Source organism: Macadamia integrifolia, chromosome 9 (genome assembly GCF_013358625.1).
Source record: "Macadamia integrifolia cultivar HAES 741 chromosome 9, SCU_Mint_v3, whole genome shotgun sequence".
Taxonomy (NCBI): Eukaryota; Viridiplantae; Streptophyta; class Magnoliopsida; order Proteales; family Proteaceae; genus Macadamia; species Macadamia integrifolia.
In genome coordinates, this window is record NC_056565.1 from 36,045,361 (window position 1) to 36,072,447 (window position 27,087).

The window sequence follows — 27,087 nt, forward strand, 5'->3', positions numbered from 1 at the left end:
TTACCTCCTCTTGTCTTATTATACTACCTTTTTTGTTACTTCTTTTTATTCTTATTTCTATTACTATTTTAGATCCTATTGGATTTATGTAGTTGACCCCATTTAGTTGGGAGAAGGTTATGATAGTTGTTTATACACGAAATAATTAATGACAAGTATAATTTGCAAACTGTATATTTCAATACTTTTACAATAGAGTTTAGACCGAGTTGCCTAGATCTTTATATATTCTCCCATTAGGTTATAGTCCCATGAACAAGTAGATTCAGGAAATTTTTATTTAAAAAAAAGAAAAGAAAAAGAAAAATAAAGAAAGAAAGAAAGATTTAGGAAATAATGGCAACACATAAAGCTTTTCATTCAAGGGACAAAATATAGCCTATTGGAGGATTGACTTCACTTCATAATTTTGTGGCTTTCCTCTCGTCTTGAGTGCAGTTTGGCAGGAGAATAAATTCTCAGGAATCCTGGTTCGGGTTCAATTTATAATTTCATTTTTCTTTGTGTAAGGTTCAATCCAGATGTCATGATGGAGCCTGTGTTGCACGAATCCATAGTATGATATACATTTCCATGACTAAGGTACACTTCTATATTACATATTAAACCTAACCCAACTTCTTTTTTCAGTAAATAAAACAGACAAAATAATAGCCCAAAAAGAACTGTTAGGACCAGTGGTGCATCATATGTATAAGGTTAGGTCAAAAAACGCATTAAAAACCATGCCAAAGGCCTTTAGTTCTACCTCCTTTTGTGATGCATTGAGAAGATATTAACTGCAGCCATGTGAGGAAAGAAAGACCATTACTCTCAAGCAGACTTTCTAGGAAAATTCCTTCTGCAGACAATGTAGGTGAGGAACACAGTAAGAAAGTGAGAAAGGAACTGAAAAAGAAATCAATGCAGTCTTGTAAGTGCTCCAAATACCATTTCAAGCATATGGAAGTAACCCTGATGGACTATTCCACATTCCAGGCTGTTTTGTTTCCTATATTATCTTTTGATGATTCTGATGGATAACCTTTTCCCACCACTAATCCACTCATTCTTGATGATAAGCATATAAGGAAACTTGATATGACAGTTCACTTTATAGGACTACCTCAAATTGACATTCATGCAGCTTCCCAGAAAAAAAGAAAAAAAATTATGAGTAACATTACAAAGGCATTTAAGTATCAATTCCATTCATCAATCCAACCCATCCATCCGTTCAATCAGAACTTTCTGAGATAATTTCTGATCCAATGTATCCACCAAAGAGTTAGAAGTATTGGGCTTCAACCAATTTTTGTTGAATCATTCCTTACAACAAGCCACAAGAACTGAAGCATGGGTAATACACAGCAAAGCAAGAGAGAGACTCATCCTGAGAATTCCAAAGAAAAAGAAGAGGATTCAAGCTTTACTTGTGAGATATGCATAGAGCCCATGTCACAAAGCAAGAGATTCAAGAACAAGAAGAGGTGTACCCATCCATTCTGCTTCGATTGTATTGCTAAATACATTGAAGTTAAGGTTGAAGATCATATAACAGAGGTGAAATGCCCTGGCTTTAACTGTGAGAAGTTACTAGACCCTCTTTCTTGCTGTCCCATTCTCTCCCCACAGGTGTTTGAGAAATGGTGTGATGTGCTATGTAATGCAGCTATTCTAAGCTTTGACAAAGTATACTGTCCTTTCAATCACTGCTCCACATTGATCCTGAATGAATGCAAGGACGATAATGAAAAAACAGAATGCCCCAACTGCAAGAACTTGTTTTGTTTTAAATGCAAGTCTCCATGGCATGAAGGTTTCCAATGCAGTGAAAATGGGGAACTAAAAGACACAAATGATATCCTCTTTGCCAAGCTTGCTGAGAGGAAGAAGTGGAAAAGATGTCCAAGCTGCAATCATGCTGTGGAACTACTTTCAGGATGCCCAGATGTTAAATGCAGGTATGCTGCTTTGCTTTTCTTCTTCTTCTTTTAAAATAGAACAATCCAGTGCTCGAGGCTCCTGCTACTGCAGGGAATAAAATGTAGGCAGCCTTACCCTTTATTTTGCAGGAGACACTGTTTTCAAGTAGGACAGTGAGGAGAGAGAGAGAGAGAGAGAGAGAGAGAGAGAGAGAGAGAGAGAGAACAGGAAAGTGGAGAAGATAAAAACCTCATTGGTCCCTCTCCATGACCTCGCCCTAGAGAGGATCTTAATCCCATAAAATAGCTTAGAAACACATGGATTGGATCGATTCATACCAATTCAGATCTAATTCGATCTTTTAAAACCTGGATTCAGAGGCTCACTATTCATCCATTGGGATAAAACCCAATCCCCCTTATTAGATCAGCAAAGTCTGGTTTTGGTAGAATGGTGGTCCACGAGAGTGGATCAAGTCCTCATATAAGAACCATTCTCGTATGGGCTGATCTACACAGATAGAATCTACCCAACAATCAACTCTATGGTGGATTCTCATTCGAGCTGGTCCACACTCGTGGTCCTCTTCATGCAGTTGGGTTCATGTGTTAAAAGAAAAGTTGATGGTTTTGTGATTTTGTGATGTAGATGTGGTACAAGATTTTGTTATATTTGTGGAGGGAAGTGCTCTAACCATTTACGTTGGTGCGAGAGAAATGTGAACAGCATTCGTCTGCGTACAATTATTTTCCTTATCTTCATCCTTGTCCTTACTTCAATTGCTGTGCCATTTCTACTGGGAAAATTAAGGTACTCATAGTATGTAGTTCTTTTGGTACCCTATAAATTTAAGATATAATGTAATTATTATTTTGTTGAAGAGGATATTTCTAAAGGTAAGGAAAGGTGTTCTATTATACTGTAGAAGACCACCAACCACATCATTGTAAGTCAGTAGAGTTGGTTCTTGTAACTTCCACTGTCCAAAGGCTATGGATTGACCACTGACACTAGTCAAGTCAAGTTAAAAAAAAGACAAATTACTGGGTTCCTTTGAAGTCCTTGGATATTAATTTTATAAATCTTTCTTAAACACATAAAGGGATTAATTCTTTGTCAAAAAATAATAAGTTTTTTTTTTTTAGTTAGGCCCCAAGAAAATATGAACTCCTGATCTCCTAATTTTGAGGTGTTAGATTTTTACCGCAGCAGTAACCCCTTGAGGTTTTGGAAGGAAACATTTTTATTAGTGTTCTAAAAGTTGGGGGAAAGAAAGCTACTTGATTAGTAAGAGTGTTAATTCTAGGCTCGGCCTAATAGGCCTAATCGAGACCGAAATTTTAAAGCCCTAAGAGCCCAATGTGTTTATTAATCGATTGTTCCCGGTGCAAGGGTACTACTTGATGACGCCGACCATGACCTACCAATTAATTGCCCGACTCGGTTTGATATATTTAAGACCCGTTAATAGCTAGGTGAGAGCCCATTTACAAGCTCGATACATTTAAAGCCTGATTAGAGCCTTAGAGATGAACATGTCATTAGCCCGTCTAAGGCCTGTTTAGTCCGATTGTTGGTAGCCCAAGTAAATATTGGTACCTGATTGACTGTTTATAAATGGGACCATGCCTGGCAATGAGAACCAATTATTTAAACGGGTTTGTCATGATGCAAGGTCTTGAAGTGGGGAAGCCAAATTAGGCCCGACTGAAACTGGCCCCAACTCGACCAATTGACACCCCTACTAGTCACGTGGCCCTTCCATCCAGTCATAGGGGTGCGCAGAATCATAGCCCCACCCTCAATGAAATAAAATATCTCATTTTTGTGGATACTCTTGCATGTTCTTTCATTGGCCCCCCACGCTGGTGCATGGTCTAAGTGACCATGCAATGATCTCTTGCCCATCTGAGTTATACATAGATGCTAGTATGATGAGGATTTAACTCTACCAGTGTTTTTACCTCTCTATCCCAAATCAGGTTACGAAAGAGGGTTGATACATCAGACTGGCAGTCGCTGTAAAAGAGAAAATTACTTATAATGACTCCATTTTGGAACAGCTTCATAAAGGTTCCACCCTTTTGAATCACATTTAAAAATGATATGATAATTCCGAAAATTGGATAGAGAGGATATGGTTTGGATAAACCATCTATCAAATTCTAAGACCTAATTCAACCAAATACCTTCTCGTATATTGGCATGTATCTCGTGCATGTCCATGCTTACTTATAGTACTTCAACCATTACTACGTACTCACGTAATCCTAAACTTTCAAAGCTCTACAGTGCCACTTGGCAAGCTCGGATCACACCGAAACTTGATATATGAGTAAAAAACCTAGGCTTCATTCTGTATGAAAATTTTAAGCCAATTTGATCTACCATATGGTAGAGTTTAAGTGGGTTTTTTACGTAAGGCTTAACTTCCTATCGACCTCGGACCAATCAATCGAATATTGATTAATACGAAATCGATCAAAGACTACTTGAAAACAACTCTTCTGCTTAGAAACGAAATGTTCCAAATGTTCTTGGAAATTCTTGCTCCCACTGGACCATTTATACGTGGGACTTCGTAGAAAACATAATTGTACTGCTGATATTTGATTGTAAATCATATTATGATCGATCAAAGTCTGAAATTTTTATCTCAACATACATGAAGTAATGACCTTAAGTGTACTTTACAGACTTTACAAACTGTATCTTCAGTAATTTCACAAGGGAGTCTAGAGCAAATTGCCTGGATTGGCCTTTTATTTCAGCCCTTAATCCATGAACTTGAACTTGTACCAATTCAGAATGACCTGATTGATCCGGATATTAAAGAAGATGGGTTTGGGTTCAGTTTAGATGTCATGATGAGGCCTGTGTTGCTTGCCTTTTTTAAGTCTTGAGTTTCGTTAGTTTAAGTTCTAAAAAGTAATTAAGAAATTTTATTTCTATTTCAATTCTAGACTTCAATTAAGTAGCTCTTAATTTGTATTTTATAAATAGGTTTATAACCCAATTCATTGGACAGATTTGAAGAATGAAACCTCTCTTTTCTTCTCAGATTTAGATTATAAGTTACCTTCCCTTAGGTGACCCTAACCCCTGGACATCAACCCACAAAAGCTTCCCAGACTGAGAACCAAGTGGGAGACAACCAGCAACTCAACTCCCTTTGTCCAGCATTCCATAATTTCAAGCTCTACTTGGAAGCCACAAGAACTGAAGCATGGGTGATACACAGCAAAGCATGAGAGAGATATCCTGAGAATTCCAAAGAGAAAGAAGAGGATTCAAGCTTTACTTGTGAGATATGCATAGAGCCCATGTCACAAAACAAGAGATTCAAGAACAAGAAGAGGTACCCATTCGTTCTGCTTGGATTGTATTGTTAAATACATTTAAGTTAAGATTAAAGATCATGTAACAGTGGTGAAATGCCCTGGCTTAAGCTGTGAGAAGCTATTGGACCCTCTTTCTTGCCGTCCCATTCTCTCTCCACAGGTGTTCGAGAAATGGTGTGATGTGCTCTGTAATGCAGCTGTTCTAAGGTTTGACAGGGTATACTGCCCTTTCAATTACTGCTGGACATTGATTCTGAATGAGTGCAAGGACAATATCAGAAAAACAAAGTGCCCCAACTGCAAGAACTTGTTTTGTTTTAAATGCGAGGGTCCATGGCATGAAGGTTTGCAATGCATTGAAAATGGGGAACTAAAAGACACAAATGCTATCCTCTTTGCCAAGCTTGTTGAGAAGAAGAAGTGGGAAAGATGTCCAACCTGCAATCAATGTGTGGAACTACTTATAGGATGCCCGATTGTTAAATGCAGGTATGCTGTTTTGCTGCTTCTTATTATTATATTGTTGTGATTGCAATTTCATAAACTGAAATAGGGAGGATTTTGAACCAAAGAACTGTGATATGTTGATGATGATGATGATATGATTTTGTGACACACATGTGGTACAAGCTTTTGTCATTGTCGTGGAAGGAAGAGCTCTCTAACTATTGGTTTTTGTGCAAGAGAAATGTGAACTACAATCTGCGTATACTTATCTTCGTCATTGTCCTTGTTTCAAGTATGATAGCTTAGCTATATTTTAATGAAGAGAAGAGGATATTTCCAGGGGGTAAGGTAAAGTGTTCTATTATTCTGTATAAGAACACTTGCCACATCATTGTAAAAGAGGTCAGTAGAGTAATTTCTGTTAACTCCCATTGTCCAAAGCTGAAACTCCCTACAATTGACTCCCTACAATTGGAAGCCCAAATAATATGATATCTCTTTGTTGTGAAGTGAACTCCAAAAAAAGTAGGGAAATTCAAACTGTTTCTCAAGAGAGAAAAATATCAAAGTCCAGTTTTATTTGCATTAATGTGAAAATCTTCTTCAAATAACCTGCAGGTGAATATGAACAATCAAAACTCCGAAGATATCAAAGTTCACCAAAGGAAATTGAGCTCATGGAACCACCTCTAACCTCCATGGAAGAGAGAGGAAGATAAACCAATAACTTGCAAGAGTTGGATCAATTGAGTGGGAGTTGATAAAACTCTCTTACTCAAATTCATGAAAAAAATTTATATTCATATTCCAATACAGTATCATTATTTTGATGGATTGAACACTAATATACTAGTCAAGATGAAGGGGGATCAAAGCCATGACCTTTTCCTGGCCCAGTAATATTGACTTGACCTCAAATCCAATAATGTTCATTATTTTGAAGGATTGACCACCGAAATACGGGCCGAGATGATTCCAACCATTATTTTACCATAGAATTTAGATCCATGGCTAGAGTTTTGCCTACCTAAGAGTGAGGAAGTTGAATTCTGCAGTTAACAGGCTCACCGGAAGTAATGACATAAGCAAATGTCATCCTTGAAGTGATGGAAATGTTTCATATCTCTTGCTATATTTTTTCTGTCAACAATCTTGGAGATGAACTTTGTGGCCTCATAGAAATACCCACACACCCTGAGGTTCTTCATCATCAGCAGTCGGGTCCCTGGTCCCATCTTTAGAAGTCCAAAAGCAATGGCTAGCCTGTCATTGTGATTACAAAACATTCCTTCCTTCACTTCCTCATTAAAGCCCTGCAATATAAACTCAGTCTTAGGAACATATGCCATGCCTCTCATCACAACATCCAACTTGTTCAACATTGCTGCATTCTCCTGATACTGAGGGTGGCTCCGATCCTCCATGAAAAATGCAGGGAACTTTCCATTTACTTCCACTTTTCTGCAACCAGGCACCTCCTTCTTTCCAGCTTGCATCATCACTTTCCTCACTGCAGCTACTTCCTCCCTTTTCTTTGTTGCAGCAAAGACATTTGTGACCAAGGCATAAATTCGTGGATCATCTGGCTTCAGCTCAAGAAACTTTTTTTCCACCTTCTCTCTAAGATCCAATTTCCCATGGTTACAGCAACCTGCAAGGAGGGAAACTCCAATCAGAAACTACAGATTCAATGACCATTGACTCTATCAACTCATAAGCCTCTTCAACTCGACCTGCATAAGCCAAATGTTCAACCATACAGGCATGATGGTTTTCACTGGACTGGACTTCAAATTCTCTAACCATGAGATCAAACAAGTACTGACCTTCAACCAAACCCAAATGACTGCAGGCTGATAAAAGAGAAGCAAATGTCACGTGATCTGATCTTAGCTTTGTCTCCTTCATCTGCAGGAAAAGTGAGAGAGCTTCCTGCAGATGAAGGAAGAGCAATCATCGGATGGCAAGGGATCAGATCTTTTCCCTTATTTGATTGAAAAGGACAATAGCACTAGAAAGGGAACCACATTTTGAATACATGTCAATCACTGCAGTACCTGAGACCCTATCGAACTCGAGCCTCCTGACAATGTACCTATGTATTGATTTACACAATTTTAAAAACCCAACTTGTGAACACGCCAACAGTGCACTTACAAGTGACACTAAATCTGGTTTCATTCCAACAATTTGCATCTCTAGCAATAATATCAGAGGATCCCCTGCAAACCCAATTTGTACAAAGCCAGATATCAATGCACTCCAGGAAACCACATTCCTGAAAGGCATCTTTTCAAATACAAAGAGGCTAGCTTCAAGAGGCCATTCCTCGCATACATGTCCACAAGACTGGTTTGACCTACAACATCCATTGGAATATCTCGGCGGATCATATACCCATGAACAAAAAGATACATATTCAAATCCCCTATATTTGCAAAAGCTTGAATCAGACCAACCATCTCAATCGAATTCCCTTCTATTTCTTCCATTTGCATCCTACAATAGATATCAGCCGCTTCAACTGCCCTTCCAATCTGCGCAAAACCATTGATCATTGTCCATGACATAAGATCCTTTTTTGGCATTACATTGAAAACTCTCAACGCTTCATCCATCTTCCCACACTAGGCATACAGATCGAGAGCCAGACCCGATAAAAACATCATCTTTATACCCAAAATCTGTTGCTTGGGACAGAATCTCTTCGCCCTTTTTCAAGTCCAGCAGGTTGGCACAGAATTGAGTTTGACGGTGAAAGTGGAACGATCTGGTTTAATACCTTCTGTAATAATCTGCTGATAGAGGTTCAGAACTCCATATGCAGAGTCATTATGAGAGTAAGAGATAATCAGGCCATTCCTAGTGGTTACTCCTCGTTGAGGCATTTCTTCAAACACTCTGCGAGCTCATACAATATCCCCAGTTCGGGCATAGGACGCTATTAGTGGCCGACCATTGGAATACATATACATTGTTGAAGATTCACATGTTTAGGTAACAAATCACCTTTGTATCAGTCGGTATCGGCCGGATCTGATCCTTCGATTCTTAACCAGTCCACTGGTAAGGCATAAGGGTAAAATAGTAATAAAAATATTCTTTTATTAGAAAGCAGGGGTATTTCTGTCTGATAGGTCTAATCTAGGGTGATCCAAATTCTTAATCTGTAATTGGATCAATATTGAACTTAATCAATCCCCAGTTTTGAAACCTTGTTCATGTGCATGGCCACAGTGATGGGACCTCTAGTCAGTCATATGATCATAGTGGTCGGAGCTCCAATCATCCACATTGTTGTACAACCATACTTATAAAAGTTGATGCAATTATGGTTGGTTCTAGTGCAAATGGGATCGAGATTCTTTGTTGTGCGACACAACGTGTTACAAAAGAGCCCGATATCTAGTGTGTACATGGTTTTAAGTATCTCTGATACCGATACGATACCCTCAGATACGTATCTTAAATTTAGTCGGCCGATACGATACACACCGATACGATACATTGAATTTTTTTAAATCATTTCGTATCGATATATATCCTACAATACATACCGATATGCATCAATACACCACTAATACACATCGATACGATACGACTCTATGAAAAATATAAAATTGAGGTAAAATGTACGTTTCAGTATGTATTGGTACGTATCGGTGAGTATCGGTATGTATCGATCGGTACGTATCGGTATATATCAGCACGTATCGGTGAGTATCGATATATATATCGGTACATATCGGTGAGTATCGATACGTATCGGCGCTACGGTCATATAATGGCCAATATGGGTAATTTTTCAGAAAAAAATGATTTTTTGAAGGGTTTTTGTTCCAAAGTTGCTGTCAGCCATATTTCTCTCTAACTAAAGTGGAAATCATGGTTAGGAACAAGGATTTTACATTTATGGGACAACTACAGACCTTGAATTCTTAGTACGATACCCTCAATTTAGTGTTTATGCATAATACATGTTATCAATAGCTTTTTTTAATAAATTCTTTATGCAAAAGTGTTTAAAAAAATGTTTCCTATCCATTTATGTGTGTATCTTTAGCGTATCTTAGTGTATCTCCGATACGATACGATACCCTCCGATACGTATCTTAATTTTGGCTGACCGATACGGTGATCGATACCGATACTTTAATCCTTGAGTGTGTATGTACATTCTCATGAGTTGATGGATTTTTTTTTTTTTTAATTGTGGGATGAATAGATTATATATATATATATAAATTAATTTTTTTTTTAATCTTTTTATATACAAATATATATTATTCATGGTTTTTTCTGAAATTTCCTTCTTCTTTTCCTTTTTTTATCAACGTTTTATATTTTTGTTGTACTTAACTATAAAATGACAGTTATTTTTTCCTTTTGTGTCTTTATCCTCTGAGATTCAAGCATGTATAAGTAGAGTTCTCAGAGGATATAAATATGCTCGTCTCAATAATTAATGCTTAATAGGGTGTCTTTTACTAGGATTTTTTGTGAGGGCCTGATTTTTCTAGGTTTCATTTTTTTTCTTTATGGGAAAAAGAAATCTAGAAGATAGTGTGATCTTTATACCTAGACATAGGGAAGGGCGCAATGATCACTCTGCTCCATGAAATTTGAGATCTCACTGCTGTTGATGTTTCCTCGTGAACTCCATTGGTTCCCATATTGAAGGAGAGGCCACACTACCTTTTAGGGAAGCATATCCTTTCTTTATTTATTATTTGGGAGGAAGAACTTAATCCATTTAGCATTCTCCACATTCACACACAACCCTTGTTTTCAAGGACAGAGACGTCTTTTCACAAGGGCCCTAAAAAAAAGGGATTGTGTGTGAGCATGAAAATGCTAGACAAACGAAGTTCTTTCTCCCTTATTATTTAATCTATAATCTATAATTTTCCCCTTGCCCAAGAAAAATGTTTTTAGCATGATACTCTACACAAGGTTGAATGATATAGAGACCACCATTTTTTCATATCTAGCTATAACCAGTTTTTGCATTGCTTGGTCCCCAATCAAATCTCAAGAGCTAGGTTTGGTTGGGTCAACCAATTACTATGCAGAAGATTTGAATCACCTTCATCTTTTCTTCATTTATTATTTAATCTATAGTTTCCTCTTTAAAAATTAATATATATATATATATATATGTTAACCCTGATACAAGGTTGACTGATATGAAAGAGCACCATTTTTAATATCTAGCTATGACTGAGTTTTCACATTGCTTGGTTACCAATCAAATTTCAAGGAAGACCTAGGTTTGGTTGGGTCAACCAAGTCCTAAGCAGAAGATTTGAATCACCTTCACCCATGGTTGGTCATTTCCCATATTTTAAAATTATCTTCAGAGTGAATTTATAGGAATTCACTTTTTTGAAAAAGGCAAGAAGCATCTTGCTTATGAGCTCAGCGCATCAAAGATGATAACTTTTGATTCTATAATCTTAAAAAGTAAACTAGGGTTTTGCAAGTTGATCACAGATTCTTCAACTAAAAAGTATTCCTTGCAACACTGGTAGAGAGAAACAACTAGTCAGCATTCCAATTTCCAAATGCGCTTCTTTTTAAATAAGGCACAGTTTATCAAGATTCCTTGTTGGTTGGTCGATTAACACTGGTAGTCTGGTTCTGTAATATATCCTATTACATGTTGTTCTCTGTTTCTTCTATAAATAAGAGTTGAATTTACAGTTTCAGCACCCTATTAGGCCTGTGTTTCTTTGGATTTTCTGGTTTGAGTTGGTCTGTGTAGCTAACACTACCCATACACAGTTTGATCACTACCAACTTCTCTACGCTAGCTAGAATGGCTAGTGCCACTGATGCCGCCGCCGGCGCTGACAGGAAGATTCCCAAAGTTCCTATCAAAGGCCGCAGGAACATATTGATTACAAGTGCATTGCCTTATGTTAACAATGTCCCTCACCTTGGCAACATCATCGGCTGTAATATTCTTCTCTCTGTAAATTGAATTGTTGTTTATTTGGGAATTCATTTGCTCAATTGGGTTTATTTATTTTTTTTCTTAGGTGTTTTGAGTGCTGATGTCTTCGCTCGCTACTGCCGTCTCAGAGGTTATAATGCTATATACATCTGTGGGACTGATGAGTATGGCACTGCAACAGAGACTAAAGCCATGGAAGAGAATTGCACTCCTCAGCAGATTTGTGATAAGTAAGTATTTACTTAATTGAATTATGGTCTCCTATGTTCATATTCTTTGAACAAATTATGGCCTTGATACCAAAGTTTTGGGTTCATTTTTTAGGCTTCAAAACATGAAAATAAGAACCCAGTAAGACTAGGGAAAGATTGACAAGATTGGAAATTTGGAAATCAATGTTGAAACTGAAATTTCCAATTGGGTTATATGCCATGAATCATATTCACAAACTTGTGTTTATGGCCCATGTAGGTACCATGAAATTCATAGGGAGGTTTATAAATGGTTTGACATAAGTTTTGATGAGTTTGGGCGAACGTCTACTCCGCAGCAGACTGAAATTTGCCAAGCAATTTTCAAGAAGTTATTGGAAAATAATTGGCTTTCTGAAAACACTATGCAACAGGTTTGGATTTCTCGTGTGAATGCCTAGTTAGTTTCGTAGTCTTTTGCTAATGGTGGCGCTGTGGTGGAGGGATTAGTTTCACGTATCAACTTTGCCCTTTTTTTTTTCTTAAACCAGAAATGCTTTAGAAGCATTGTTGACTGCTCTTTCAATTTGAATTTCAACTGCGATGCAGCTTTATTGTGATACTTGTGAACGTTTCTTAGCTGATCGATTTGTGGAGGGAACCTGTCCCACGCTAGATTGCAATTATGATTCCGCACGAGGGGATCAGTGTGAAAAGTGTGGGAAGATGCTGAATCCAACAGAACTAAAGGATCCTAGATGCAAGGTACATCATCTTGCTCTTTTTAGTTCCTCAATAATTCTTTACTTCGGAGCTAAAGCATACATTTCCTGCAATATCCTTTCTCATTTTGAAGCTTGTTTGTTTTGCAGCTATGTAAGACAAGTCCACATATTCTTGAGACTGACCACCTGTTTCTAGAGCTCCCATTGCTGAAAGATATGCTGGAGCAGTATATCAACGACACATCAGTGCCTGGATCATGGAGTCAGAATGCTATCCAAGCCACACATGCATGGCTAAAAGAAGGATTGAAACCGCGATGTATTACCAGGGACCTTAAGTGGGGGGTGCCTGTTCCACTTGAGAAATTTAAAGACAAGGTAAAAATTAATGATCAAGTCTATTTGTTTGATGTCATGTTGTGCCTATTTTAGTATATTTATAATAAGTTTCTCCTGTAAGCTCTCAAATTGATTGTCTACACCCCACTTGATGTTAGGTTTTCTATGTGTGGTTCGATGCTCCAATCGGATATGTTTCAATCACAGCAAGCTATACTAGTGATTGGAAGTTGTGGTGGCAGAATCCTGAAAATGTAGAACTATATCAGTTTATGGGCAAGGATAATGTGCCATTTCATACTGTAAGTTTGATAAATTTATTGTTCCTTACATTTTTGATAAATTTATTGTTCCTTACATTTTTCTTGATGGCTTCTAGTAAAAGTTGAGGAGGTTACATTGGTCACCTCTTTATGGTAGGTGCAAACTAAGGCCTGCAATTTTTTGGTGGTATTTTTTCCTCTGTTGAGCTTTGTCATTCATAATTTCAGAGGGATTGGGGGACCAGATTGTTCCTACCAAATCCTGATCTGGAATGTGGTGGAATGTTTGTTGAAATCCACTTGAGGATTTTTCTGGTTCAGCTGATCCTATCCTAATGGGATTTATGTTGCGCCTTCTGGGTAGAACTGATCCTTCAGAACATAATGTCAGCTGGCAAGAATGCTATTGTTTACTTAAGGAATGCTTTGTTTCTTGTATTTCACACTACCCTTAATGATGTTGAGGTCAAACACATGTCTTGCAACCTTGATCAATTGTAAGTGCAAAGCAGGTAATGTAATTGTTTGGACAAAGTGCCACACCCTTCAAAACAGTGGATGCATTTAGTTGTTTGGGTGGGAATGTGTTACAAGTTAGCGTTTGGTAGCCTGGACCATTTGAGCCTGGATCTTAGGTTTTGAGGATTTGGCTAAATTGGGTCTGCCAATCCATGGTAGGGAATCATCCATCAGTTAAAAAATTTTTGGTTTGGTTTTCCTAAGCCTTTGGCTCTACATTGTAGGGTTGGTGTGTCTTACTTTGTCACACATAATGAAGAGAGAACGTCATTGATTATGAACCACTAATCAGGCTTTATTTTTGGGGATATTAGTTCACTAGGGTCCTGTAAATACCTTCGAAAGGATAAGAGACTCTGTCAAAAGGGCTTACAATAACCGTAGCCATTTTCGGTTTTAAACTTGTGCTTTCTTTGTTTCCTTATTACTTGGTACTTTTTAACTATGTGATTGCTAATTCTTAGTTGGTATATTGGTCAATGTAGAAGACTTCTGTTTTCTCAATAGTTTCAGTTATTTCCCATTTCAATTGGTTGGGACTTGTTTCTGCTCAATCATGTCAAACAAAATGTAGCTTTAATCAAATCAATTTTCTTGTGATTATGGGGTTTCATGTATTATAAAAAGGTGTTTCTTCATTCATGTTAATCTATCTTCAGGTAATGTTTCCCTCAACACTTCTTGGGACTGGTGAAAACTGGACACTGATGAAGACAATCAGTGTCACTGAGTACTTGAACTATGAAACAGGTATATAGTTGGCCTTTTGTTTGTGGCTTTATCAGAATGTAGAAATTCCAAAATTTATAGTTCTGCCAAGTGCAACCCAGAATCATTCCTGTCTATGATCTTCTTCCCCTCATAAGTATGGTACCTACAGTGAAAATAAAGGGTGAGTTACATGACTTTGGAGTTCTCTAGTATTATATCTATGTTTCGAGTTTCATCTTTTGTATGTATGTGCAGGAAAATTCTCCAAAAGTAAGGGAATTGGAGTTTTTGGTAATGATGCAAAGGATACAAACATTCCTGTCGATGTATGGCGATATTACTTGCTAACCAATAGGCCAGAGGTGAGTTTTGTTGTTGTTACAGCATCTGTTTTGGTTCAATAATATTCAGTCAGGTCTATTTATTTGTTTCTGTATTTCCAGCTGATCAAATTCTTATGGGTTTGTATGAGTTTAGGTGTCGGACACCTTATTCACATGGTCTGATTTGCAAGCAAAACTAAATGCTGAATTGCTCAATAACTTGGGAAATTTTATTAATCGAGTATTGAGCTTCATAGCTAAACCTGAAGGTTAGTAAATATTCTCCTCGTGGAATGAAATAGTGAGGTCTTCACCTTGATCTAGTAGTGGATGCATGAATTATCACTCTTTTTTCTCCTCCAGGCCTACATTTCATTTTGACATTGGATATTCCCTTTTTTTTTTATATATTATTATGATTATTATTATTATTATTATTATTATTATTATTATTATTATTATTATTATTATTATCGCTGCCTTAATTAATTTTTTAAATCTCTTTATGAAAATAGTGTTTTTTAACAATTTTTTTCCATCATGTATGTTTTCATGCAAACTTTATAATAATTCTTGGTATATCACTTCACTTCATATACCCATATTCAGTTTTTACAGAGTTTTATTTATGCAGGCCAAGGATATGCTTCTATCATTCCTGATGCTCCAGGTGCTGAATCACATCCCTTGACCAAGAAATTAGCAGAAAAAGTTAGTGATTCTGTAGATCAATATCTTGAAGCAATGGAGAAGGTGATTGGATACACACAACCGTTTCTTTTGGGTTTTACAACATATGTAAACAGTAAATGACATTGTTATTTGCTTGTTTTTTTCATCTGGTCAACATATAGGTTAAATTAAAGCAAGGATTAAAGACTGCAATGGCCATTTCTAGTGAGGGAAATGCATATTTGCAAGTAGGCTTGTTACATTTTCTATTATTTTCAATTTGAAAAGGTTGTTTATTTACCTGCTTTGTTCTTGTGTATCTGTAACTTGTTTGTTTACACTGCTAATGGATATTTTATGGTATGCAGGACAGCCAATTCTGGAAGCTCTTTAAAGAAGATCTAGCTTCCTGCAACATCATTGTCAGAACTTCAGCAGGACTTGTATATCTGCTTGCAACTTTGTTAGAACCTTTTATGCCATCTTTTTCAGTTGAGGTAATACACTTTTTGTACATTGTAAATTAACCAATGCTTATTGTATCATAAGTTTCATATGATTCTACAGTGTTGCAAGGTTTACTATATTTTTCCATTCTGAGACTCTTCTTTTGTGACATTGAAGGTATTAAAGCAGCTAAATTTTCCTCAGCTGCATCTATCACTGTGTGATGAGAAAGGAGATGTTGATAGAGCAAGAAGACCTTGGGAGGTTCTACCTATTGGTCATAAGATAGGCAAGCCTGAACCTTTATTTAAGGAGCTGGTATAAATGCTTTTCTGTTAGCCCACCTTTATTCTTGTATTTTGTTTTCTGTTTTGCATAGTGATGGTGTATTCTCTTTTGGTAGATATAGTGGTGGTTCATTTATTCCTCATTCCACCGATAATTTTCTGGTCAACTTTCATTTTATTGTACAGAAAGATGAAGATGTGGAGTTCTTTAGGGAGAAATTTGCTGGAAGTCAAGCTGATAGAATAGTGAAGGCAGATGCAGCAAAGAAGGTTGTTGAGCAGCTGAAGAAAACAAAAATTTAGTGTGATATTGGATAGAGTTATTCAAGAGAAAGCTTTATATATGAAGCATAAGATACATGATCATAACAATCCTAGGAGGTATCGTGATGGGGTCTTCAAAAAAAGGAGCAGTTGAATGAAACAAGCACAATCAGGTCATAGATTATAGTCCTTTTTGTCTATATGTATGCCTTTCGTATGACATACATTTTTTGACACACTGATGTAACTTGTACAGTTTCTTTTCATTTCTCATAGTAAAAGCTTTTATTTGCCCATTAAAAAAATTTGGGTAGTTGTAATTGTTGGGGATACGATATCTTTAATTTCATCTATGGAAAAATTGGGCTGAAATTCCAGAGGGCCGTAAGCTATATATTTTCGTAAATTTTCGACAAAGGGTTTTGCTCTATATTTGTAGCGAGGTTTTCTTTTCCTGTAAACACGCTGAGAGAAGTGTGAGGACGAGCGTTATAACTCTATTCTCCATTGATAGTGAAGCAAAATCTCATTTCACCCAGTATGTAACCAATCTAGCCAAGCCTCGTAAATTGATGTGCATTGTGTGGTTGATTGTTCTTGTTTTTCCCTTTCTCTTTTGCATCATTTTAGGGTTGCATTTTCTTCAGTAATATACTCATATAATAGTAATCCCTGGAAAGACCTATATTCAAATCCCTAATGCTTGTGCATGCCTGAATCATAGCAAGCATCAAAGTTGAGTCCCACCTATTTCTTCCATTCCTATCCTATGATAGATATCAACTCCTTCAACTGCCAAACCAAACTGAATGAAACAAGTAATCATCGTTGTTAGATACACAAATACACAATGATCTTAAATTTCAATTTGAAGCTCATATTGATGAAGTACTGCAAATAATTTCAACACGTCAAAATTTTAGCACATATTTGTACAATACAACATTTGCTACATTGGAGTAAGCAATCAATCCAGTATATTAAGATTCTCAAATTTTGGGTACGCAACCCTGAATCCAGTACCATCCTCTGTCTCTTTCTCAGGACCAAAAATTCAGAATTTCTTAGAAGGTGCTTTCGATGATTACAATCTCACTCTCTCGTGTCAATCGCTTTCTTCGAAATCACTAAAACCATTAATGGCTTCCATGGCTTCTTCACTGTCTTCATCAGTTTCCATAGAAACTTCAGGGTCATCTTCATCACTTTCATCCTTATCCTCATAAACTACGGGTTTTATCATGCTCGTCTCATCAGCCACATCACCAGAGATCTGTGAGGGAGATAAATAACATTAATTGAAACCTCAACAAAATGCTGATCCCACTTACAGAAAAGTGTCTTTCAACACACTCACCCCTACAAAAAGATAGTCTAAGCAACTTGATAGCTTGAGTGCTGAGCAGAAAGTAGACATTCTAGACTCAATCAGCTGCAAAGGGAAGAAAGAGCACCCATCGGATCAAATTCAAATACCATCAAGGGAAGGGGGAGGCCAAAACTAAATGAACAGATATTAAAATTAATGTAAAAAGTACATGGAAAACTTTGAAATAATGATAAAAGGAAAAAAAAAAATATATATTTAACCTTTTCCTTTTATCTACCCACCCCCCAAGTTTCCCCTTTTATTTCCCAGGAAGTTATATACTGAAGCTAGAGACTGACCTGATATAGAGAGTTGAGGGTGAGCAGAGAAGATTCCTGGGGCATAATACAACTGGCTTGCTGAAGAAGCAAATTTCTCAGCCATGGAAGGGCGCAAGCCAACACAGCACCCCTACTGTAAAATTGCCACATGAACACCCATTATGCTCTATATTTTACAGTTCACGGAAACCAACCAGCTCAAACTTTCTTACAAGCTGTTTTCTCAAACCATCCATTGCAAGTCCACATTGAGGTTTTACAGCAGGGCCAAAAGAAAGCAATCTAAACCCAGCGAAAACCTCAAAGTGGCAATGAACTATGCTATTGATAGTTCATTTAAGAGAGTATTCTCCGTGGGGACTGCAGCCTCCACGAGCGACCCCCGCAGTCTGTCTCCCTCCTCTATCCATAGGTCATTTCACATTAGGGAGGAGAGAGACAGACTGTGACGGAGGCTTGTCTCCCCCACAGAAAATATCATCCCTTTATTTAAATACAAAGGCAGGCAAGCACCAAAGTTGAAGTTCAAAATTGTGCCATTTCTTTTCAAGGAAAAAGAACTCTACCTGGTCACATGGTTCCTGCACCCAGACATTGGAGCCCATGAAATTACCGCCCCGCCTCCATGAAATCAAGAATCCCATCCATATTGATGCTCTAGCACGCACTCTCATTGGCCCCCACTGTAGTGCAGGGGCCATGCGACCAGGTAGCGTTCTTTTCCCCTTTTTTTTATCTGAGCATGTGCATTTGGATTTTGGACTTAAATACACGTTCACAAAATGCAAAATATTTGTCTGACTGAAGTTGCCCATAAAAAATTATTGGAGTTTCACCTTGACTGAATCATAGATACTAGGGAATCCAAAAGTTTGAGCACATCAGATGGATTTAACAATGAGGTTGAATTTTCGATAACCTGCAATCCAGTAAAATACATCATGTTGATTTAATAGATCATAAAAATTGATTCTGTGAATTTGATCTGCATGTCAAGTGTCAAGCACAACAACAATTATTATGGAGCTACTGGTGTTGTTTGATTCACATTGAAATCCATGAGAAAGAATGCACCTTTTCATCTTGCGTGTACAAGCAATCTAACATAAGCGCCCGATCATCAGCATGTAGCGCTTGCTTAAGCAAAACATGAACTGAATCAGCACTGGGAGGTTTTGCCTCAATAGGAGACCGATGGTTTTCCAAAGTGTTGGCTTTTTCATCATCAAGTACATTTAGTCTTACTAGCTTCTCACCCAATGTTGGTTCATTCAAATCATCCTCAACATGGAGCCTATCAATAGCTTCTGCATGACCTATCCAATTCCACAATCAGATTAGTTTGTGAACATGTGCAATCACAACTTCTGGACTCAATTTGTGCTTGAGGAATGAGAACATTCAAAGTCCTCACAGGTAAATGACAAGAATGGCCTGGCAATGGCATTCAACACAGTAATAGTATTGAAGATTTGTAAGCTCCAATTGGATTATCCAACTATCCAGAACCTCCACAATACTTTTCCCTTGAATCTTCGAATATATTCTTATCATCTGAAAGATTGTAAGAGAAAAGGATAATTTGAAAAGGCCAGTTATGGCCACTGTTAGTTAAAACGGGAACGGCAAAAAAACAGAGACGTACAGTACGGGTTTTAAACAGATAAAAACGATGAACAGTACGGTCAGAAAAAACGGTCAAAAAAATAGGAAACGTCAAACGGACAAAAAAGAACGGTATGAGTATTAAACGTGTAGTTTTCAAAAAAAAAGAAACCAAAAAAAGGGCAGTATACTCATGTAATTTGAGAGATTATTACCTGTATACCTACAATTTATTTATAACCGATTTGATTTTTCCTCAATCAACCTAAGGGTACACTTTGCTTGCCAAAAGAAAAAAGAAATCTGGAAATGGTCATGATTCATGAACAAGATCACCCTCAACGACACTACCTAAAACAAATGTATCCACAACTCCACATGCATAAAAGCCATGGTAAATGGTCTAAGAATTCCATTGTCTACTTGGAAATATATGGTTACATTTTTGGCAGTTTCGAAGAACACATTTTGGAATAATTATCTATTCAAGCCATTTTGGAATAAGCTCTCTCTGTTAAAGCTTATAGGTAGATTATTGTTAAAGGGTCGCCTCTTCCTTTTCTATTATTATAGTCAATTTATCCCAATAGTTGATAGATGAAAGTATCATTGTGCTCATCTTAAAAATATGAACATCTAAAGAAAACCAAGAAGAAGAAGAATAAAAAAAAGAAAAAACACACACACACACACACACAAAAATTTCAGATGGCGACTGGTGAGAGCTATTCTGAAATCTGAAATTGATTTCTAACATTTTTTCGCTGTGCCGTCGGCCGCTGTCGACTGCTACTCACTTCGACCTGCTACTATCTAAATTCTAGAGTCCGCTAGTCCGTTACTCTGAGACTGCTGTCGACGGCCTGCTAGTAGCCTACTGTCTGATTTCTAACCGGCTACAATGCGGTGAGGACTGAGGAAGAGGTAGAAGAAGAGGGTTTCCTTCAATCGGCTGCTGTTGACACCTGACGACTTGCTACTGCTACTGCCGCTGCCTTCTTCGATCGACTTGCGAGTTGCGACTTGCGAGTTGCGACTTGCGAGTCTTGCGGAATTGGTGGAGAGATGAAAGATTCAGTTTTATTTTTATTTAGCTTCGGGATATTAATTTGCTCCAAGTTGTTCTAAGATTACTTTTAGAGGTTTATTAATAGGGTGAGAATTTTTTTTTTTAATGAATATCAGAATATGTATACATGAATACTTTTCTCAAAAGTAATAATTAGCTTCTATGCTTTTAATACTCCATCAGCTCCTTGTAATCTTTACCTAAACTGTGACCAATATGGTGGGTCTGTCATGCCTTTTTTTTTTGGATAAAGAGCAGCGAACATTTCCTGGAAACATCAATTTTCATCAGGAGTTCTGATGCCAAAGGGAGGGTCAAAAAAGTTTGTTATCTCAAAGACTGAGCCAATAGGCTGGCTTCACTCAAAAGGAAAAAGAAAGAAATACAAATTTTGAGCATCTACTGAGAACGTTTATCAATCTATTTGAGGCATGATCAGCATCCAGAAAAGTAGTTATGGATTCATGCTATTGAGTTTCATTATTGCAAACGTACTCCCCACGTAGGATACTTAACACGTTAGCTACAACACTGCGCGGGTACATGCGAGCCACAATCTTAAAGGTGAATTGATATTTTGAATCCTCACACCTAAATGTTCAACAAAGCATCAGGTTTGAGAGTAAACTAAAGCTACATTTACTCTCAAAATAGCTAATTTTGCTCAAGGAATAATATCCATCTGATTCACCGAAGTGCCGTAGGAAGGTAGTGTTATTGTCATGAATGCAAGAAGTAGCATAAGAATTTTAAGAACTATTCATTCCATCTTTTAGAACATACACATCATTCAAGTGCAAATAAAAGACACCTTTGGTCTACTCAATATTTGTCTTTAAAAGGAAAGATGATTACCTATTACATATGCAGAAGCACATAAGCATAGATGAATTATACAGAGTGACATGAATAAGAGGACAAGTTCTAAAAACAGGAATTTGAGCAGGAGCTTCTTTAGCCAATTATAAAAGAGGAAAGTTCATACTGTTCCAATTATATATGATGACATGTCATCATTTTGCACCATAAGAGTAAGACCACAGGAGGAAACTCATGGAACCTGTTACAACTGCTTATCCCAAAAAGCTTGAGCTGTTAGGTAAAGACTACAACAATGTAAGTCCACACAACATCACCCCCCGCATGTGGAGGCCCACACACACACATGGGTTTGCAAGTGACACCATCACAAGGTGGTGCCACGAGGGGCACAACACACAAAACCCCTCACATATACCACGGATTAAACAACTGACTTCCTACCCCTGATACCATGTTATAACCGTTTATCCCAAAAATACGAGCTGTTAGGTAACGACTACAATGTATATCAACACAACAAAACCCATTTGATTGTGTAGGAACTAGAATTTAAGAAAAAATTTAAGACCATAATATCTAGTCATTGTAACCTAAATGTTACTAGAAAGTAAAACTGATGCAGAATTTAAGCTATGTCAACAGAAGAAAGAGAAGAAAACAAATTTTTAAAACTGACTGTGACAGCCTGTTTGTCAGTATTTTTGATGTAGTGGCACTTGAATGGTTGGGACCGGCATATTCTTGGTCTAATAAGGGTTGGTTGTAGTTTAGTTATTTATTTGTGTTTAACTCGCAGCCTTTATGTTTTTTTTTAGTTTATCATGTTTTCTTCGGGTAGGTTACGTAGGAAATATGAGATAAGAGTTTGGGTGCAAGATGGTTTCAACTTTATATTCCAATTAGGACTTTTTTGGTTTTCTTTTATTTATATCTTGCAACTCATTGGATGGACAGATTTGAGATTAGAATGAAATATTGAGTCTGAGTTTACTATACGAATGTGGTGCGTAGCGTGGCCTATTGGAGTCTGCCTCTTCTTCTTCATTATTTGGTTTCTCCCTCATCCTCGTTTCTTCATCTTCTTCTTCTTCTCCTTTTCTGATTTCCTTTGCCCATACCCTGTTCTGGAGCACAACAGTACAGTACCCTTGACGGTGAACTAATCTCCGTCACTCCACCCCCCCCAAACAAAAAAATCTTCTAGGAATAGGACCACCCATGGTTTGAGAACTCGATTGAAACATGCGAAATTTTGCAGGTTTCGGCCGTATCCACCAAGGGTCGAAACGATATGTCCTGTGACTTTGAAAAGTCACAAGTTTCAACCTTGTATCGACATGTTTCGACCAAATTCGATGAAATTTTCCATGTTTCGATCACCAAACTAACTGGTTTGACCTTTTCAGTGGAACCAAGTCCTATAAGTTAGTTTGAAAAGAAATCCAAGCGTTCTATTAACAGAATTCGACCCTCTCTTCTTAGTTTTTTCTCCTAGGGAAACTTGGGGAAACAGTGGAGATTTCCATTTTTCGCCTAACAAAGTTGAATCTAAGGGTGGTTCTTGCTTCATCTATGTTGGGATACCTAGCTGATATTGATGATGTATCTTATAGATGGGCAGTGATAGGCTACCTAGACAATTGGACCCAAAACATGTCATGGGATGCATATGTGGTGCATTCAGAGGAGCGGCTACAACATCTGTAGTGATATGCAACTCGTGGAATGGAACCGCCTTGACACTCTACTTGGAATTGACATTTGAGTGTTGAGTGTTGAGTGTTGATTGTTGCCACTTAAGTGTTGAGTACTGAGTCTTGAGTGTTGAGTACTTAGGTGTTGACTGTTGAGTGTTGAGATATAACTCATGATGATGTAATATTTTTATTTATTTTGGATCATTAGGATTAATGTATTGTTGTAGATTGTAGACTATGTAATTATGTACTATAGTTTCAAGATTTCAGTCAACAACTCAGCGTAATGATTACCAAACCTTTGGTTCACCACATAAGTTTGACTTTATGTGTTTTTTTTTTTTTTTTTATAAAACTAATGATGTGAATGTGTTAGAGATGTCTAAGTAGGATGTACAAAAAATTAGGCAAAAAAAAAAAAAATTTTTTTGGGGGCCGAACTCTAGGTTTCCACCAAACGGGGAAAATTCCCTAGTTTCCTCGATATTTCCCAAGTTCTGACCAAAATTTCGGTCTCCCCAAGGGTCGAAACCTAGTCGAAACCCGATATCTTGAACATTGGGACCACCTGCCCTAGGCAATCTTAGCCTTTGAATCTCAAACCCTAAATCTTGCCTCGTGATGCAATATCAAACTGAGACGAATACTAACCTCTGTTCTACAGGAACTCCCTCAGGTAATTTTATTTGATGGTTCGAGTGTTGTTTCTCTGGACTGTTTCCTGGACTTCATAGGGCTGGGGTAGGTAGGCACTATCCCAAAATCTCAGCTCCATCGGAGTACTGTAAAGGGCGATTCAACCCTCCTAGCATTTTGGTTTCTGCCACTGGTCGATTTCAAAGGTTGTGATGACTTGTTTTACTCCCCCTCTTCTCATTAGTCTCTTCTTTTTCTTTTTCTTTTTTAAAGTACCCCTTCTTCCCTCCTTTATGATCCCCTGATGCAGAATTTATGCTGTTGAACTAGGTTGACCCTCCAGGCAATCTCAACCGAGATGAACAGGGTCCGAGTAGATTGTTGGATTCATTAGGATCTTTAGGACTTTATTTTGTTTAGGAATTATTTGCAATCTTTTAATTTGGGTAGTTAATAGTCAATTAGGGAGTTGCCAATTTAAGTTTTATTCTGTTTCTAATTTCATTAGTTAGAATTTAGGAAGCAAATTTGGAGTTGCAAATTAAATTTAAATTTTATTAGGCAAGTTTTAATTTCAATTTATGATATAAAGGCATGTAACTCAAGTATTAGATAGATTTTTGAATGATGAATTGATTTGAAGGTTTTAGCATCGGGTATAGTGCAAGTCGTGTGACCCCTTTCCCCCCTATTCTTCTCTTCTCTCCTGCAACTCTAAGTTCACTTAGGGATTTCTTCACTTTCTCTACAGGCCCTCCATCACCCCCTAGCCTTTATTTTGTTTTACTTCCAAGTTTGTCCTCCCCATCTAACTATCTAGGTACGCTTTAAGATTTCTTTATTTATAGACTTGCCACTCTACAATAACTTCAGTTTACTTACTGTTTTGCCATTAACCTTTTGATTTGAACATTCTACTCGTCGCGTGGGCCCATAAGCGAACCCAATTGGGTTTCTGAACCTAGGATCACCACCAATGGCAGCTGCCATGACAGCCAATGGTTATTCTTCATGGTTACTGTTAATGACCAATTGACAAGTTAGTGCAGTTTTGGGTTTCTTTTCTTGATTGGAGTCTTATAAGTTGTCTTAGGCTGAATTAGGACTCTATAAATCCAGTCTTGTTTAAAGTATGTTTTCTTCAAGGGATAAAGAATACTACCCTACTGACACAGGAAACCCCCAGACACAGCAGCGCGTGGAAGACCGTGCTCCCTTGCCCACCATGAGTTGAAGACACTCCCACACCCCACCCCACCCCCCACCCCCACCCCCACCCCCACCCCCCCAATTGGCCCGTGGCCAACAGGGTACCATATTTTCTCCCTTTATTTAACTGTCAAGTCCTAATTAGTTTAGGACTTCTCCAATCAAGCCGGCCGATGAAGAGGTTTTTAGAGTAAGTTTTTAATTGGTCTTTTTTGTTGGATTGGCCTTTACTAAATTGTGTCTGAATCATTTTTAACAAAAGGTTATAAATACATGTGAGGTGCTGCAGCCTTAAAAACCAATTTCAAGTAAAAAGAAGCTCAGTGCTATTCTGGTCGTAAATTTCAGTCCAAACTCTAGACTCTAGTGGATTCAAGAGAGTTCTCAGTGGATTCTGGGTGGTGCTGCCATGGATTCAGTAGCAAGAACTGGTAAAATCCAGCAGGATGCTTTGGTGGGATTCCAAATTCTAAGCCTGCAATCAGGTATTCCTGATTGGTATCTCTTCTTTATCTCTGTTCTCTTTTATCCACTGAATTACAGGTCACAATTTCTTAGGGCCCGTTTGATAACATAACCAGAAACGTGTTTCTGTGTTTTCTTGTTCTCAGAAACAAAGAAACGGCATAAATACCATTTGGTAAAAGTGTTCTGTTCCACTTGTTTCTTGAAACATAAATTGAAATTTATAACAATTTATGCTTCAAGAAACATGAATGACGAAACAAGGGCCCCTTTGATAACGTTTCTGCCATTTCTATTTCAAGAAACAGCAGAAACAGAAATTGCTGTTTCTGGAAACAGAAACAGGTAAGAAGGGTGTTTGATAATTCTTGTTTCTGGAAACAGAAACGGGTAAGAAGGTGTTTGATAAATTCTATTTCTGAGAACATTTCTGACAGAATATGATGTTTATAAGAAATTTTAATGAAAATAATTCCACTTTTGTTACTTTCTTCAGAAACTCATGACCCTTCATTTTAATCAGACATACAACTACCAATTTCCTTATCTCGAACTTACATCATAATTTTACAAAACAAGAAATGTCAACCAATAATAGTAGATTAAAATGCAAATATTCCCATGTTTATGCCATATGTCTTACAAGTTCCCAATAATTGGTCATTACCCTCTAACTACCACCTTTATTTATGTCTATGTTATTAATGGCCTCCAGGATATCGGTATATATCCTTCGCTTTTCCTCAGACACATCCATTTCATTTTTCAGTACTCTAGACTTTTCCTCTTCACCTTTGATTGCTCTTTCCAAGTAACCTTTCACAAAATCAGAGGAAGGTGCTAATAGAGAAGACTGAGCTCCAACCATTGAATTGCTTGTTCCACAATCGAAAGACTGCGCACTTGTCAAATTGCTGTCTCCATAAATCCATCGAAAAAAATTGCAACCTCGATCAAGGGGCTGCAATTACTCATCAATTTAGTTGTGAAATGTATTCAGATAATATAGGTCGAATAGTATGCTGATTAAAAAAAAAAATTATACCCCATTGGATTTAGGACAACACTAGAAACAATGATTAAAGTTCATTGTTGTCTTCGCGACGCGTACGTTGCACTGTCCCTCGCCACAATCACATAAGCAAAATTCATCTACCCACATAAAATATTCATTATGCCTTGGGCATGTGAAGAACGGTCTTCCTTTATTAGGCCCATTTTTTGTTGTGTACTTATCGCACAAATGATTACAGTAGTTACACCTTGCCATTGCGGTGTCAGTGGAAGATATCTGTACAGCACAAAGATTACAAGTCATCCCAATGTAAACATTGTGAAACGAACAGAAGTATTTTTACTAACACCCCATACACACAATCGAAGGAAAAATGATGACCTAATTTTTGTGCCTACCTTTTAATACATAATGAATGTATTTAGCAAAAGTTCAGGATCGATTTAACGAAATTGTAGACATTCTCCTTGAAATTGCCAATTGGTTGGCTATATTAAGACACACTATAGACATTTGTCTCGCAGATAGT

At 37.4% G+C, this 27,087-nt stretch overlaps 3 protein-coding genes, 2 long non-coding RNA genes and 2 pseudogenes across 6 annotated transcripts; 3 read left to right on the forward strand and 4 right to left on the reverse strand.

Annotated features, from left to right (window-relative positions):
- Positions 1-334: 334 nt before the first annotated feature.
- LOC122088811 lies at positions 335-1,269 on the reverse strand. The gene is made up of 2 exons (XR_006143156.1): positions 931-1,269; positions 335-841 (listed from the first exon to the last, which is right to left on the reverse strand). It is a non-coding gene; the product is annotated as an uncharacterized LOC122088811 (long non-coding RNA).
- On the forward strand, positions 1,268-2,810 carry LOC122088810 (probable E3 ubiquitin-protein ligase RNF217). Its single transcript, XM_042658139.1, has 2 exons — positions 1,268-1,943; positions 2,554-2,810. The coding sequence occupies exons 1-2, from the start codon at positions 1,336-1,338 to the stop codon at positions 2,723-2,725; spliced, it is 780 nt and encodes a 259-aa protein (XP_042514073.1). The 5' UTR covers positions 1,268-1,335; the 3' UTR covers positions 2,726-2,810.
- A 2,321-nt stretch (positions 2,811-5,131) lies between these two features.
- Positions 5,132-6,015, forward strand: LOC122089760 (annotated as a pseudogene).
- Positions 6,016-6,464: 449 nt separating this feature from the next.
- Positions 6,465-8,799, reverse strand: LOC122088644 (annotated as a pseudogene).
- A 2,365-nt stretch (positions 8,800-11,164) lies between these two features.
- LOC122089906 (probable methionine--tRNA ligase) lies at positions 11,165-16,759 on the forward strand. Of its 2 annotated transcripts, XM_042659676.1 has the most exons (14): positions 11,167-11,650; positions 11,735-11,879; positions 12,121-12,274; positions 12,450-12,605; positions 12,713-12,943; positions 13,063-13,206; positions 14,346-14,436; positions 14,653-14,759; positions 14,875-14,989; positions 15,355-15,473; positions 15,575-15,640; positions 15,761-15,889; positions 16,017-16,157; positions 16,313-16,759. In XM_042659676.1, exons 1-14 carry the CDS (start codon positions 11,512-11,514, stop codon positions 16,427-16,429), a joined length of 1,854 nt encoding a protein of 617 aa, XP_042515610.1. In that variant the 5' UTR covers positions 11,167-11,511; the 3' UTR covers positions 16,430-16,759. The 2 variants fall into 2 exon arrangements, 1 of the variants encoding a protein (XP_042515610.1); XR_006143364.1 differs by lacking the exon at positions 16,313-16,759 and having other exon boundaries at positions 11,165-11,650; positions 15,766-15,889; positions 16,017-16,155.
- Positions 16,760-17,183: 424 nt separating this feature from the next.
- Positions 17,184-24,859, reverse strand: LOC122089761 (WD repeat-containing protein 43-like). Its single transcript, XM_042659452.1, has 7 exons — positions 24,752-24,859; positions 19,495-19,594; positions 19,115-19,356; positions 18,877-18,959; positions 18,059-18,170; positions 17,748-17,822; positions 17,184-17,663 (listed from the first exon to the last, which is right to left on the reverse strand). The coding sequence occupies exons 1-7, from the start codon at positions 24,857-24,859 to the stop codon at positions 17,496-17,498; spliced, it is 888 nt and encodes a 295-aa protein (XP_042515386.1). The 3' UTR covers positions 17,184-17,495.
- Positions 24,860-25,974: 1,115 nt separating this feature from the next.
- LOC122088599 lies at positions 25,975-26,701 on the reverse strand. The gene is made up of 2 exons (XR_006143101.1): positions 26,589-26,701; positions 25,975-26,504 (listed from the first exon to the last, which is right to left on the reverse strand). It is a non-coding gene; the product is annotated as an uncharacterized LOC122088599 (long non-coding RNA).
- Positions 26,702-27,087: the final 386 nt, after the last annotated feature.